At 41.6% G+C, this 16,188-nt stretch overlaps 2 protein-coding genes across 6 annotated transcripts in view; one reads left to right on the top strand and one right to left on the bottom strand.

Moving 5' to 3' along the window:
- The window catches only part of LOC114272435 (uncharacterized), a 313,860-nt gene that overhangs the window by 251,541 nt on the left and 46,131 nt on the right, over positions 1–16,188 (bottom strand). The gene's annotated exons all lie outside the window — the stretch shown is intronic.
- LOC145797587 (uncharacterized) lies at positions 8,950–9,348 on the top strand. The gene has a single exon (XM_082884968.1). The coding sequence runs from the start codon at positions 8,950–8,952 to the stop codon at positions 9,346–9,348; it is 399 nt and encodes a 132-aa protein (XP_082741094.1).

Genomic DNA, 16,188 nt, shown 5'->3' with positions numbered 1-16,188 from the left:
ATGACAAATAGATAGAAATGCAACTAATGCAATACACTCTGGCAATCAGTTCAGAATTTCAGCTTAATCAGTTACTTATCATGCTTAATCACAGATTAGCACTAATCAGAGGTGAGGGTTGTCACATTAAATCTGTAGCAATGCCACTGGAAAATGTTGCTTTGTGTTGTATTTTTTCTTGGAGTTTATTTTTACTCAATCCATAGGACTCTATGAACCACTATAGTTTGATCAACTTATCTGTTATTTAGTTTGAGCAATGATTTTGCTGATTTGATCAAGTTATATGTTATTTCAACTTTAAAAATATGTCTCTTTGATCAACTTGACCCAATTTTGTTTCCATCATTACGTATACGTCTTGAATATTTCTAACCGTAAATTTTCATCTATTGATATGTTGGTTAGTGGTTTGGTATGGTTGGAAGAATTGGGCATTTGATTGAATTGATTACCCAAATTTGGAGTAGAATTGCTTACCTCAATTTATTTTATTTGGTGTAAGTAGTTTTTTTTCTTCAACTATACTGCTTTTCTATATTGAATGTGAGATAATCAAGTTTTGGCTTTGTTCTATCAACTCTTGATTAATACATGGGAGAATACAAAGACAACTATAAAATACATCACCATCTTTAAATAATATTACAAGTTCACGATCCAAATACTCTACGTAAGAAAAGTTGGTGAAAAGAAGGATTACGAATTAGAATGGGAACAATTGGATGAACAAATATGTCAGTCTAACATGTGTTTCAATTTTCTGTATCCTACTCCTTTTGTTTATAGTTTCTTGAAATTTGATGGACATGCCAAAGAATTTAAGGCTATGAGGAACCCTTGAAATAGATTAATATGCATGGCAAATAATACTTAAAGAAGTATTTACTTGTGATTACCTTGTAGAATAAAATTAAAAAGAGTTTTGATTATGTCAATTTGTAGTGGGCAATACCATCAAGATAATCAAAGAAATAGTTATCTATTTGACTTAATAAAATATGTATTTGGACGATTAAAAAAATTCATCAAACATTAGACCTTATTGTCTTTTTAGTATGAAATTTTTAAGAGTAACAATTTTAATAAAGGGAAAAATATCATCTGCAACTTCATGCCTTACAATATCATGCTGGTTTTGCAAGCATATTTTGTAACTAATATGGAGCCAATCAAGTTTTGGGAGTTTGTCTCACTTGTTCTTAAAGGTCTTGTTCTTGTCTTTTCTAGGTAGCAGCACTTGAACAAGTTTTGGGAGTTTGAGACTACTTTTTTTCTTTAAAAAGTTGTATTGACAATTATATATTTTCTATATCATTTGATTTGGCTCCCATTGATTAATGGATATGACTAGCATTTACATGCGCTGCTTTGGTACTTTCCCTTGTTCATTTTCAGGATCTTACAAATATGTCCTCATCCAATATGCCTTCAAGTTCCCCATTATTAAGTGTAAAATTTTAAACTTTTCTAGTTGAAACAGTAGCCTGCTAAATATAGATGTTAACCATCACACTATATTTGCAGAAGGAATCACGAGACAAAATAAAGCTTTGTTAACATCATCAAGAGGGCTTCTTTAGTACCATTTTTATGGGGATAGGTAGAATTTGGGAAATTGATTAGTTGTAACATTAAATTATTTTTCCATTAGAGCAACTTTACTATTTTCATTCTCATAGAGTTTGTATAATGATATTTTTCTCTCTATCCAGGCGAAGAGGAGTTGTGTCAAGTTGGATATTTATAGAAAGTTCTCAAATGCATTAGCAGGAATAGTGATTGCTTTAGTTGCTTGGATAGGATATGAGGTATACTTCTAATGAGTAGACTCTACTTCTAATTTTGATGGGCAATAACATTGGTCTAATTTTGTTTACTAAAATTCAAAACATTTTCATAAATAGACACAAGCAGAAATCCCAACTACTTGGAGAAGATTACTTGAGTGCTTCATTATTATGTTATGATTAAAGTGTTCCTTAGTGCCTCATGAATAATAAAATTAGTTTGACATGGGCAGTGGATATATTTGTAGTAACTATTTAAGCATCTTCTTTCCAATTTTTTAGAACTCAATTAATAAGCATTCTTTTGCTCATCTTGCTGTCCATCTGTTACTCTAGGTGGTGGTTCACGTTTTTTATTCAAAGTTTATGTTCATCTTTGTGTCATGGACTCCTTCTTAATCTTTTTCAAAATTCAACTATATATGGTTTAACATAAATCTTCACAATTTGTTGTACAAGCTGTGCTAGTAATTCCGACCGGTAGGTTGGGAGTTAGAGCCGAACCACCGTGTGTCTCTCACGGGCAGCTTCCCCTTGGCAAATAGGACTTGTGACAACTGACGGAAAGTAATTCGAACCCGTAGGTTGGGAGTTAGAGCCAAAAATGCTTTAAACTTAGTCGAAAAAGGACGTTCCAGGGGCGAAAATTTAAAACAGCTCCTGAACCACCATATGGTTGTCAAGGACAGCTTTCCCATGACAATTAGGACTTGTGACAATAGACGTAATGTAATTTAGACCCATAGGTTGAGAGTTAGAGCCGAAAACAACTTAAACTTAGTCGAAAAATGGCGTTTCGGGGTCGAAAATTCAAAACAACCCCCGAACCACAGTATGGCTATCACGGACAGCTTCTCCATGACAAATAGGACCTGTGACAATAGACGAAATGTAATTCAGACTCGTAGGTTGGGAGTTAGAGCCGAATATGCCTTAAACTTAGTCGAAAAAAGGCGTTCCGGGGGCGAATATTCAAAAAAGCCCCCGAACTACCGTGTGGCTCACACGGAAAGTTTCCCCATAACAAATAGGACCTGTGACAACTGACGGAATGTAATTCGGACCCGTAGGTAGAGAGTTGGAGCCGAATATGTCCTAAAGTTAGTCGAAAAAGGGCGTTTCGGGGGCGAAAATTCCAAACAGCTCCCGAACGACCATATGACTGTCACAGACAGCTTCCCCATGACAAATACGACTTGTGACAACTGACAGACTGTAATTCGGACCCATAGGTAGAGAGTTAGAGCCGAATATGTCCTAAACTTAGTCGAAAAAGGGCGTTTCGGGGGAGAAAATGCTGAATAGCCCCCGAACGACCATGTGACTCTCACGGACAGCTTCCCCATGACAAATAAGACTTGTGACAACTGATGGAACGTAATTCGGACCCGTAAGTAGAGAGTTAGAACGGAATACGCCTTAAACTTAGTCGAAAAAGAGTTTTTCGGGGGTAAAAATTCATAACAGCCAATGAACGACTGTGTGGCGCACACGGATAGCTTCGCCATGACAAATAGGACTTAGGAGAACTGACGAAACGTAATTCGGACCCCTAGGTTGGGAGTTGGAGCTGAATACGCCCTAAACGTAGTCGAAAAAGGGCGTTTCGGGGGCGAAAATTCAAAACAGTCCCGAACGACCATGTGGTTCACGTGGATAGCTTCACCATGACAAATAGGACTTGTGAGAACTGACGGAACGTAATTCGAACCCGTAGGTTGGAAGTTAGAGCTGAATACGCCCTAAACTTAGTCGAAAAAAGGCGTTTCGTGGGCGAAAATTCTAAACAGCCCCCGAACCACCGTGTGACTCACACGAATTGTTCCCCCATGACAAATAGGACTTGTGACAACTAACGGAACGTAATCTGGACCCGTAGGTTGCGAGTTAGAGCCGAATACTCCCTAAACTTAGTCGAAAAAGGGCGTTTCGGGGGCAGAAATTCAAAATATCCCCCGAACGACCATGTGGCTCTCATGGATAGCTTCTCCATGACAAATAGGACTTGTGAGAACTGACGGAACGTAATTCAGACCCGTAGGTAGAGAGTTAAAGCCGAATATGCCTCAAACTTACTTGAAAAAGAGCTTTTCGGGGGCGAAAATTCAAAACAACCTCCGAACGACCGTGTGACTCTCATGGATAGCTTTCCCATGACAAATAGGACTTGTGAGAACTGACAGAACATAATTCAGACCCGTAGGTTGGGTGTTAGAGCCGAATGCACCTTAAACTTAGTAGAAAAAAGGCGTTTTGGGGATGAAAATTTTAAACAGCTCCCGAACCACCGTGTGACTCACGTGGACAGTTCCCCCATGACAAATAGGACTTGTGACAACTGACGGAATGTAATCTGGACCCGTAGGTTGGGAGTTAGAGCCGAATACGCCCTAAACTTAGTCGAAAAGGGGCGTTTCAGGGGCGAAAATTCAAAACAGCCCCCCAACGACCGTGTGGCTCACACGGATAGCTTCGCCATGACAAATAGGACTTGTGAGAATTGACGGAACGTAATTCAGACCCGTAGGTTGGGAGTTAGAGCCGAATACGCCCTAAACTTACTCGAAAAAGAGTTTTCCAAGGGTGAAAATTCATAACAGCCCCCGAATACGTCTTACACTTAGTCGAAAAACTCGCAACACTTAGTTTAAAGAGCGACAACTTTATGAAAATAACATCTACGTATTCTAATAATTGCCTTTTTATATTTATAGGACGAAAAAATTACATATTACATTGTTTGTGCAGTTGGTTGGAATAAATATTGCATGATACATATATATATATATATACTTTATTTTATTTCCAAGAAGACATTTCTCGATTGTTCTACCTTAAATGCATGTTAGAACATGTTCCATATGGCTGACTGAATTGATATTTTGTAACCAATTCTAATGTTTCGTTTTTTTGTTTTTCTTTGTAGATGGCTTTGTTGCATGGACTTGTGGATAATCCATATTGGTGTATGGAGAAGAATTTTCACTTTTGTGTAGAACTAATATAATACTTTTGTCGTCCTCAACTTTTGTGTAGTTCATTATTACTAATACAAAAAACTTTTGAAAATCAGCAGATAATGACTGTCGTGGTACATAGATCACCTTCTGTCATGGTACATATATACCATTTGTCAGCGTACTTATAGGACGTTTTGTCATGGTCTATAGAAAACTTTTGTCGTGGTATATATATCACATTTTGTCGTCGTACAGATTACGATGGTAATTTGTACCATGCCAAATAGAAATTTTGCTTGGTAGAAAATGTATTTTTTGTATACGGATGGCTTTGATTTTTGTATGATATATTTTGTATGGAATTATTATTTTAGTTTGGACAATAGTTGATTTGTATGGACTTTGACATTTAAAGTTATTTATTTTTGGTATATGGATGCAGATTATGGAATGATTGATAGTATGTATCATTTTGTTTATATACGTATTACAGGTTGCATTGAATATAGACAGGTTGTGGAGAAATTATAATTTTGCAATAAAACATAATATCATGTTTTTGGCGACTAAACAATTTGTAGCTAAAAAGAAATTGGGAAAAGATATTCGGCGACTAAAAGTTTTGTAGCAAAAAAAAAAAAAGAAGACATTTGGCAACTAAAAGTTTAGTAGTAAAAAAAAAAAAAAAATACATTTGGCGACTAAAAGTTTAGTAGCCAAAAAAAAAAAAAAAAAATAGACATTTGGCAACTAAAAGTTTAGTAGCCAAAAGAAAATCAAACATTTGGTAACTAAAATATTTCGTAGCTAAAAACAAAAAACTAAAGGATAAAAACACTTTTGCCGACTAAAATTTTAGTAGCAAAAAATGTAAAACTTTAGGTGACCAAATATTTAGTAGCCAAAAGAGAAACTCTTTGTCGACTAAAAATTTAGTAGCCAAAGATATGGGACTTTCGGCGACTAAATTTTTAGTAGCCAAAAGAAAAACTCTTTGCCGACTAAAATTTTAGTAGCTAAAAATGTGGGACTTTAGGCGACTAAAAGTTTGGTCGCCGAAAAGGGTCTAATTTAATTTAATGTCCAACCTTTTGGCGACTAAAATTTTAGTCGGGAATTGTATACATTAAAATAATTTTAGTCGCTAATTACCTTTACCGACAATTTTTTGGCGACTCTTTTGCGACCAAATAATTTAGTCTCGAAAACCATTCGGTAACTAAAAATTAACTTTTGGCGACTAAAAATTTAGCCGCCAAAAGTGAAAATTCTTGTAGTGTGTTAATAGAGCTAACGAAAATTAAAAGTAAATGGACTAAAATGAGATTTTGGTGAAAGTGTAATTATTAAAATGAGATTTTAGTAAAAATGTGAGGAGCTAATAAAAATGTCAAATATGTTTCAAATGACAAATTCCGTCAACTTTGTGCGATAACTTTCAAAAAATTTCTATGCTATATATTTTTTGCTAAAAGGATAAATTATAATTATAGTCCTTAAAGTTTAACACCTTCTTTTTATTTAAGTTCTTAAAGTTTCAATTTTGTCAATTAAGTTCCTAAAGTATTAAATTCGAATCAATTTAGTCCATAAGATAATATTAAAATAGAACATAAGCTTAAATGTTAGATAAAATTATGACCCAGTTTTTAATTTATTATTAACTTAATTATCCTCTACACGTGTGGTTTTATAATTGGTATATTTCTCCCAGGTTGATTAATTCTAATTACTTATATAGGTCTTCTATTTCTATTCTAATACTATCTATTTTATCTTATTTTTTGGCTATTTCTAATATTATTTTATATTTCATTTCAGTATATTTGTCTTGTACCGCCATTATTTATAATTCATCTAAATTATAAGGGTAAATTACCAATAGGTCTTAATAATTGGACTTGACATAGGTGGGCCCATGGGGTTTTTGGCCCACCACTCAAAACCCAATGCATGATTCAAACACTAAAGCCCAACATTATTGGAGCCTAACGTTGCACCAAGAACCAATGACATCTAAACACTTGTCAAGAGAAGAACCAGCCACATAAGCAAACAAAGATCTTGTAGAGTTATAACCCCTTCACGTCGAAACAGAACAGCCTCACCATGAACAAGGCAGGCTAGAACATAAACTTTCGGCCAACATGACAGGTTGGAGTGGACAAGGAAATGATGAACAAAGGATATAAGCAGGTTTCTAAGACAAAGAGAAAGTTAAGTTCTTTATCATCATCCTATCTCTATATTCCATTAATCTCTTTCTTCTAACTTGCTCGTCGGAGGGTTCGCTGGGGGACTCCCGTTCCCCGTTGGACTCTTGTGCAGGTTTCTCTGTGGATCCAGCGATCGAACAACGGTGTAGGAGACGTGGATCAGCCCAACCCGTCCCTCTGGGACCAGTAGTATCATTAGTTGGCGCCGTCTGTGGAAACCTTTCACTTCGTGTGACAATTGTGCTCATTGTTGCTAGAGACCCATTCCCGATAATCCCTTCCTACCACCAACCAAGGTGGATGGTCATAACAAGATCCATGGTTTCTCAACACAACGTTGCCGACCCCCAAGCTGACCCTCCTAACCCAAACAACCCACCTCAGTATTTCACAGAACTCACTAACAGCATCAACCGCCTAGCCGAACAAAACCAAGCCTTGATCAATGATTTGCTTCAGCGAGACCTCCTCGTGTCTCCTTCACCACCACAAGATATCCACATAACCGAGAATGAACCCCAAGCCATCTCTTCCAACAAGCCCACCCCTCCAACTTGGAGGGTTTGCGATCCCCTCCTCATGACATGAACCTGCCACCTCGGGGTCTACATCCATCAGCCCAAGCACCTACTTACGAGGGAGAGGCCAGTAATGTTCAGCCTCCATTGCATTCTGGTGATGACAACGTTCCCATTTGGGATGCGAAATTTTGAGCCATGAAACTCCAGCTTCAAGGAGTCATGCAGAACATGCAGAATAAACCTCCACAACAGCCAACTCACTGTTTGTCGTCTCCATCAGGGACAAACCTCTACCTCCTAAGTTCAAAATGCCCTCGATTGACTCTTTCGACAGCACAACGGACCCAGTCGACCACTTGAAGACTTATAGGACCCTAATGGTCCTCCATGCATTCCCTGATGAGATCATGTGTCCGGCTTTCCCCGTAACGCTTAAGGGGTCGGCCCGACTGTGGTTTAGTCAGCTGCCGACGGACTCTGTCTCTACTTTCCAGCACCTAAGTGATTCCTTTCTTAGCCATTTCATTGGTGCCTAGTGCCAGTGGCGTCCGGCGACCCAACTCCTCAACATCCGTTAGACGGAGGGGGAGTCGCTACGCAGCTTCGTCACCCGTTTCAACACCGAAGACTTGCAGGTGGCGAAAAACTACGATAAGGTCATTCTCACGGCTTTCATGGCTGGTTTACAGTCATTCAACTTCTTTTTCTTCCTCTCCAAAAACCCTCCAACCTCCATGGCAACCCTCATTTCCAAAGCCTAAAAATACATGAACGCCGAAGATTCTCTGGCCGCCCGCCAAGATTCCACAACCAAAACCCAACCCTCAGAGAGAAGACAAAGGAATCTGAAACCAGAACCACCCAATACACTCAGCAAACACCTCAGCATACCGACCGAACTGCTCGAGATGACCAATCAGCACCGACCCGACTGCCCGATCGGTTCGAACGGTGCACACCCCTCAATTCCCCCATGGAACAAGTCTTGAACCAGATCCAACGAGATTACAACTTGAAATGGCCACAACCCTCGCGGTCTCCTTCCAACCGGCGGGACCAATCCAAATACTGTCGTTTCCATCAAAACCACAGCCACAACACCGAGGAATGTGTTAACCTTAAAGACCAGGTAGAGAGCTTGATACGCCAGGGGCACCTCAGTCGATTTACGGTAGCCCGTCCCCAGCAACGGCCAATGACTGAACCTACTAGGGGGAACCACCAACACTCCCCTCCCCGACAACCAGTACAACCTAACGAAGGCAATGATCGACCCCCGCCACAACCCTGAGCACAAGGCAACCCTGCTCCCCCAATTGGAGAGTTCAGAGTCATTGCTGGCGGACTTGCGTGCGGAGGACCATCCCGTTCGACCCAGCGAGCCGAACTTAGAAAAATCAGACAGGGCTCCAACAAGGAAGTTGTGACATTGGATCACCCCTTCAAACACCCCAAACAGTAGATGGAGCCCATCACCTTTACAGAGGCCGATTGCACAGGCATCCGTTATCCTCACGACGACTCCCTCGTCATATCTGCTCTCCTGTCCAATTATAAAGTTAGACGAGTGCTTGTCGACAACTGCAGCTCTTTAGACATCATATTCCTGAACGCCTATCGCCAGCTCAAGGTCGGGGAAGAAAGATTGTCCCCTCTCCAAACCCCACTAGTCGGCTTCACGGGGGATCGAGTGACCTCCATAGGCTCCATCGATCTTCCCATCACCATCGGAGAGTATCCACGGCAGACCACCAAGTTACTTACTTTCCTTGTCGTCGACTATCCCTCTACTTATAACATCATCCTCGGCCGCACAGCCTTTAACGCTTTTCAAGCTGTCACATCCACATACCATATATAGCGATCCCGGGTTTACCCTTGTTGTACAGTGATCCGGACATGTGTCCATGGATGTTGGTAGTTGTTCATTATCTTGTTTACATCCTTTTTACTTTGTATATTGAGTCATAGGATGTGTTGGGCAGGTTTGTTACAGGTTGGTTGTATTTGGGAGCCTAGTGTTGCTGCCCAGATTTTTGGACCTTCGCTCGAGCAAGGAGTTGGTCGCTCGAGCGAGAGTTGAGTTTGTGTCTGGTGGATCGAGCCAGAGTGGCTTCGCTCGAGCGAGCGATGACGTCTGGTTCTGGACCTGAGAGTTGTATTTCTTGGCTCGAGCGAGCTTTTCTTGGCTCGAGCGGTCTGGTTTGTTCTTCGCTCTAGCGAGAGCTTCTTGGCTCGAGCGAGGGTTTTTGTGTCTGGTCGCTCGAGCGACCAAGTCTTCGCTCGAGCGAGCGTGTTTTATATCAGCGTACAGTAGCGATTTTAAACATCACTTTTTCACTTTCTTATTTGATCAAACCCTAGATCCGAGACCCTCTCTCTCTAAACTTATATTCTCTCTAAGAATTGATCTCCCTAGAGTGTGAATCTAGCCTAGGGCCTTTGTTAAAAAGATAGAGGGCGTTGAGAGCTTTGATTTAATCTGAAAAAGTTTGGATTTGGAGCACGTTGATCTTCGAGTCTTCATCTCCTTTTTGGCTTAAACTTCGAGGTAGGGATATCCTACTCCTCTCTATGGATTTTGTCTTTAAATTTTAGTATTTTGAGATGTTGGGGTTGGTTTGGTAATTTTGTGAAAGTTTGGGGCTTTTGTGCAATTTTACAAAAGTTGGGGTTTTGTTCATAATAAACCTAGATGCATGTTTGGCATAGAGAAATGGAATAAATGTTAAATCATTGATGAAAATGGGACCTAAGGGTTGAAATGTTAATTATGGGAATTGACCTAATTACATTGTTTAATTAATTGGGATAATTAATTGTGAGGAATGAGGAAATGAAATGTTGATTGAATATCCATTTGTGCATTTATTTTCTGTTTAGAAATAATTGCTTTGGGCTATCGGTGGAGGATAGTCGTGATTGTTGTAGACAATGCATGATGATTAGGCAAACGGAAACTAATCAATGGAATGTGTCATGGAACTTGACGGTTGATAGAATACATTAACTGTATGTATTGAGATTGTATATAGAACCAATGTGTTTGTATACGTTATGTGTAGAGGAGGAGATGGGGGATGTACTCCGCGGTTTAGGGGAAGATAGGGGATGTACCTCTAAACCGGATAGTGTTGGGAGAAGATAGGGGATGAACTCCGTAGATACAGCTCATATGCTTGTCTAGTAAAGTGAAGATAGAGCTCATATGCTTATCTTTGTGAAGTGTGGATATAGCTTATATGCTTATCTGTGGATATTGTTGATATACATATCTGTTGTAGAATGTGGATATAGCTTATATGCTTATCTGTGGATATTGTTGATATACATATCTATTGTAGAATGTGGATATAGCTTATATGCTTATCTGTGGATATTGCTGTTATACATATCTGTTGAGAATGTGGGTAGTGCTTATATGCCTATCCGTTGAAAAAGGGAAAATGAAAGGAAACTTGGACTCATAAGTCGTATGACATAAATATGTGATTTATGTGAATGTATCAGTGTTGGCCATCTATCAATTGCTAATATTTTAGTCATTGTTCATGGTTGGTTTAGTGTATTTCTACTGGGCTGTGGCTCACCCTATATGGGAATATCATTTTCAGGTGCAGGTAGCATGCCACCTCCAAGGACATAGCTTGCGAGGCTAGAGGCGGACATACATTTGTCGTATCTTTTGATGTATTACATGTAACTTCAAGCCAAGGGCTTAATGTGTAAACGAGTTAGTACTCTTTTGTTGTAACCAAGTGTTAACTTGGAAAGCTGTAAGCCTGTAGGGCATTTTGTTTTGATGTTAACATGTAATACTTATGTAATGAAACTCTGATGTATAAAAAGAAAGAGGTTATTTTAATATGTCAATGCATGTCTTATTTGATGGGTTTAATGTTATTATTTTGAGGGCGTTACACCATATGGCCGTGAAATTTCCTACCAACCTCGGGGTCGGCACTATGAGGGGAGAGCAGACGGTGGCTAGAGAATGCTACGTCGCTTCACTCAAAGAGGTCAAGCTGAAGGAGGCTATAATCATCGAAGGACTCGACGTCAGAGACGAAGACGAATTAGTCAGAGGGTAACCAGTAGAAGAACTTGTTGAAGTCCCCATCGACCCTGCCAATCCGAAAAAAATAGCCAAGATCGGCAACCAACTATCCTCCCAATCCAAGGCCGACCTTACAGCCCTCCTGACCGAGCACAATGATGTATTTGCCTGGACCCATTCCGACATGCCGGGTATCGATCCCTCCTTCATCACTCATCGTCTCAGCATCGAGCCCCACTTCCGACCCTTTTGCCAGAAGTAACGTGTCTTTCACCCGGAACGTAATGCCCTTATTGCTTCTGAGGTAGACAAACTACTGGAGGCACAGTTTGTCAAGAATGTAGGCTACCCCAGATGGCTGTCAAATGTGGTCCTGGTTCGTAAAAACAATGGTAAATGGCGACTCTGCGTCGACTACTCTGATCTTAATCGAGCTTTCTCCAAAGATAGTTATCCCCTCCCTCGCATAGATCTGCTTGTCGACGCCACTGCCAGACATCAGATGCTCAGTTTCATGGATGCCTTCTCCGGCTACAATCAAATTCTGATGCACTCAGTTGACCAAGAACACACCTCCTTCATCACAGACAGAGGAAATTACCACTATCGTGTTATGCCATTCGGATTGAAAAATGCCGGAGCAACTTACAAACGATTAGTCAATGCCGTCTTTCACCATCAGATAGGTCGGAACATGGAAATCTACGTCGATGACATGCTTGTCAATAGCAAACTCTCCTCTGATCATCTGACAGACCTGCGAGAGACCTTTGAAACCCTATGTAAGTATCAAATGAAGCTGAATCCAGAGAAGTGCGCCTTCAGCATAGGATCTGGAAAATTCCAGGGTTTTATGGTCAATCAGTGGGGCATCGAGGCCAACCCGAAAAGATCTAGGCCTTGATAGAAATGTAGTCTCCCAGGACGATCAAAAAGGTTCAATGGCTTACCGGCAGAGTCGCCGCCCTCAACCGTTTTATTTCCCATGTAACAGACAAGTGCCTTTCCTTTTTCAAAGTCTTTCGACAGGCCTTTGAGTGGACCATCAAATCCGAAGAGGCCTTTCAACAATTGAAAAAGTGCATGGCCAACGCCCTTTACTCTCTCAGGCGCTCTCAGGCGAGACCCTTTTTCTCTACTTAGCCGTATCAAACACCGCAGTAAGTGCGGCCCTCATCAGGGAGGACAACTCAGTCCAGCGTCCGGTTTATTACATTAGCCGAGCTCTAAGGGGGGCAGAACAGAACTACCCTCTGCTGGAAAAAATGGCCCTCACCTTGGTCATAGCCTCAAGACGACTCCGACCTTATTTCCAAGCTCACTCCATAGTAGTCTTCACTGATCAACCTTTGAAGAAGGTAATGCAACAACCAGAGCTGTCCGGCAGACTTATGCAATGGTCTGTCGAGCTCAGCCAATTTGAAATCTCTTACCAACTTCGAACAACGATCAAAGGACAGGCTGTAGCCGATTCCATCTTGGAATTCACCAATCCCACTCTAACCACGCCCCCTCTGCCAAGGCAATTCAACACTGAGGCACAAGAACCCTACTCCTGGACCCTCAATGTCGATGGATCATCCCGCAAAGAAGGCAGTAGGGCTGGTCTCATTCTCACCGCTCTCGAGGGCGGTTATTTTAAGCGTGCCCTCCGTTTCCTGTTCGACGCCAGCAATAATGAAGCCGAATATGAGGCCTTGATAGCAGGTCTTCACCTAGCCGGAGACATTGGTGTAAGCTATATCCAAGTGTTCAGTGACTCCCAATTGATCGTCGGGCAGATTACGAGGGAATTCGATGCGAAGGAAGACACGATGCGAGCCTACAGGGATATTGCACTCCCTCTTGTTCACCTTTTCAATACTTTCCATATCAAACACATCCCTCGGTCAGAAAACTCCAAGGTAGATGAAATGGCCCAATTAGCCTCGGCCGACCAGTCAGACCTCAGCCACGGCGTCCATCTTGAATACCTGGCCCACCTGGCTACTTCGCCAATCCAGCAGGAGGTTCACTTCCTCCAAAACGAACCTATCCCATGGGCTGCAGACATCCTTCTATTTTTGACAAGTGAAAAGTTGCCAGACGATAAATAGCAGGTCACCAAAGTCAGAGCCCGGTCGTTCAACTACATCCTCATCAGCGGCCTACTATACAAACGTGGATTTTCATGCCCATACCTTAGGTGTCTCAATCCTGCTCAAGCAACCTATGTGAGGAGGGAAATCCACGAGGGCATATGTGGTAATCATTCGGGTGCCAAGTCGTTGGCCCATAAAATCCTTCGCACCGGCTATTTCTGGCCTACTCTCAACCAAGATGCCACTGAATGTGTGCTTAAGTGTGATAAATGCCAGCGCTTTGCCAACATCCCCCATGCTCCACCTACAGAACTGATTACATTTTGCAGTCCCTACCCATTCGCCAAGTGGGGCATCGACTTAGTTGGTCCGTTGCCCACCGGTAGGGACCAAACCAAGTTCGCTGTAGTTGTCATTGATTATTTCACCAAATGGGTGAAAGCTGAACCCCTCGCCACAATTACTGAACAGAACACAACCAGATTCATCTGGTAGTCGATCGTATGCCGATTTGGAATTCCTCAAGCCATCGTCTCAGACAACGGTAAATAATTCGACAATGCCAAATTTAGGAAATTCTGTGTCGAGCTCCACATTAAGCCATGTTTCTCTTTCCCAGGTCATCCCCAAGCCAATGGGCAAGTCGAAGTCACCAACCGCTCTCTCCTGAAGATCATCAAAACTAAGTTGGAAGTCGCTAAGGGACTGTGGGCTGAGGAACTACCAAATGTACTTTGGGCATATCGAACTACCGCCCAAACCCCTACTGGAGAGACCCCTTTTCACTTAACCTATGACGCTGAGGCGGTCATCCCAGTGGAAATCGGCCTGCCGACCCCGAGGGTTTTGCACCCAGATCCAGAATTAACCGAAGAATTGCGTCGGGCTGACTTGGACCTGATTGAAGAGCTCCGAGAGACCACTGCTGTCAGACGAGCCTCATATCAGCAGAAAATGAGAACACACTACAACCACAAAGTTCGACCAAGAGAGTTCGCAGTGAGGAACCTAGTCTTGCGCGAAGCAACTCTTGCCACCAAAAATCCCGCTGAGGGCAAGCTAGCAGCCAAATGGGAAGGACCTTACGTTGTTAAGGCCAGACCTCGCCTAGGGACTTACCGACTCCAAGACATGGAAGGCAGAGACCTCCCACATCCATGGAACGCCGAGCACTTGAAGTGTTATTTCTAGTGAAATAGTGTCTCTTGTTTTTGTACCATTCCATTGTTGTATGTTTCTTTTTGTACCATTCCATTGATGTAAACTTGTGATCAACAAGATGTGCCTTAAATGACAATGACTTTATATCTCCATTATTTGCGTCGTGTCTCAATAATAACTTGTTAACTAAAACCTCAGCCAGACTGAGCACGAAGAGCTTAGCCAGACTGAGTTAACTAAAGCCTCAGCCAAACTGAGCACGAAGAGCTCAGCCAGACTAAGTTAGCTAAAGCCTCAGCCAAACTGAGCATGAAAAACTCAACCAGACTGAGTTAACTAAAGCCTCAACCAGACTGAGCACGAAGAGCTCAACCAGACTGAGTTAACTAAAGCCTCAGTCAGACTGAGCACGAAGAGCTCAGCCAGACTGAGTTAACTAAAAGCCTCAGCTAGACTGAGCACGAAGAGCTCAGACAAATTGAGTCAACTAAAGCCTCAGCCAGACTGAGCACGAAGAGCTCAGCCAGACTGAGTTAACTAAACACCTCGGCAAGACTGAGTTAACTAAAGCCTCAGCCAGACTGAGCACGAAGAGCTCAGCCGGACCGAGTTAACTTAAGCCTTAGTGCGACAGAGCCCTCAAAGTCTTCGTCAGAACTCGCATGAAGCCCTCGGCCGGTCTGAATCAAAGCTAGTCTCAACTGTTGCCATACTTAGTTAAAATCCAAGTTCATGACCATCCATTTTCACTAGTCCTACAAGTTAGCCTGTTTGCCCATTTTTAACATTTTTATTTCATGGTTTACTTACGAAATTTCATATTACTCAGCTGTTACAAAATTTCATATTACATCATGGTTTGCCCATTTTTAATATTTTCACTAGTCATCCATACAAGTCAGCCTGATTGCCCATTTTGACCATTTTTACATCACAACTTACGCACAAGTTTCATTTTTACACCTACTTTTTGTTGAATTCCGCTCAGCCATTTTTACCATCCCAAATTTACAAATTAGAGCAATAACGACAACAACAACACATAAGAAAACTCACTGTTTTATTAACAAACTTGCATTTTTTACACAAATTTATTATAGAAACTACCTCTATTACAAAAAAAAAAAGCAGCACAAACAAAAACAATAGTTTTATACAGTTAATCTTCCTCGCTCGACGCGAAATTTTCCTCTTTAACTCCCTCATCTAGGGGGGTATGGGCGACGTCACCTTCTCCTACCTTCACGAGGCTGAAGTCCACGTCCGGGAACAGCTCTTGTGCCTTATACTTGAATGTCATCCAGCCGCTGTCCCAGAATTGGCTCATCTCATGCTTGTAGAAGTCAGACCGTTGGAAGCTTTGGATCACTTCCTCTTCACTCCTACCTCCAGCGGCCGCTCC

Source organism: Camellia sinensis, chromosome 8, assembly GCF_055761805.1.
Source record: "Camellia sinensis isolate YWXY chromosome 8, ASM5576180v1, whole genome shotgun sequence".
Lineage (NCBI taxonomy): Eukaryota > Viridiplantae > Streptophyta > Magnoliopsida > Ericales > Theaceae > Camellia > Camellia sinensis.
Note: the sequence above shows the minus strand (reverse complement) of the source record. Positions and strands in the feature narration are given on the sequence as shown.

Excerpts from the sequence above, each read along its gene's own strand:
- LOC145797587 (XM_082884968.1), top strand. The coding sequence starts at position 8,950 with ATGGAGCCCATCACCTTTACAGAGGCCGATTGCACAGGCATCCGTTAT.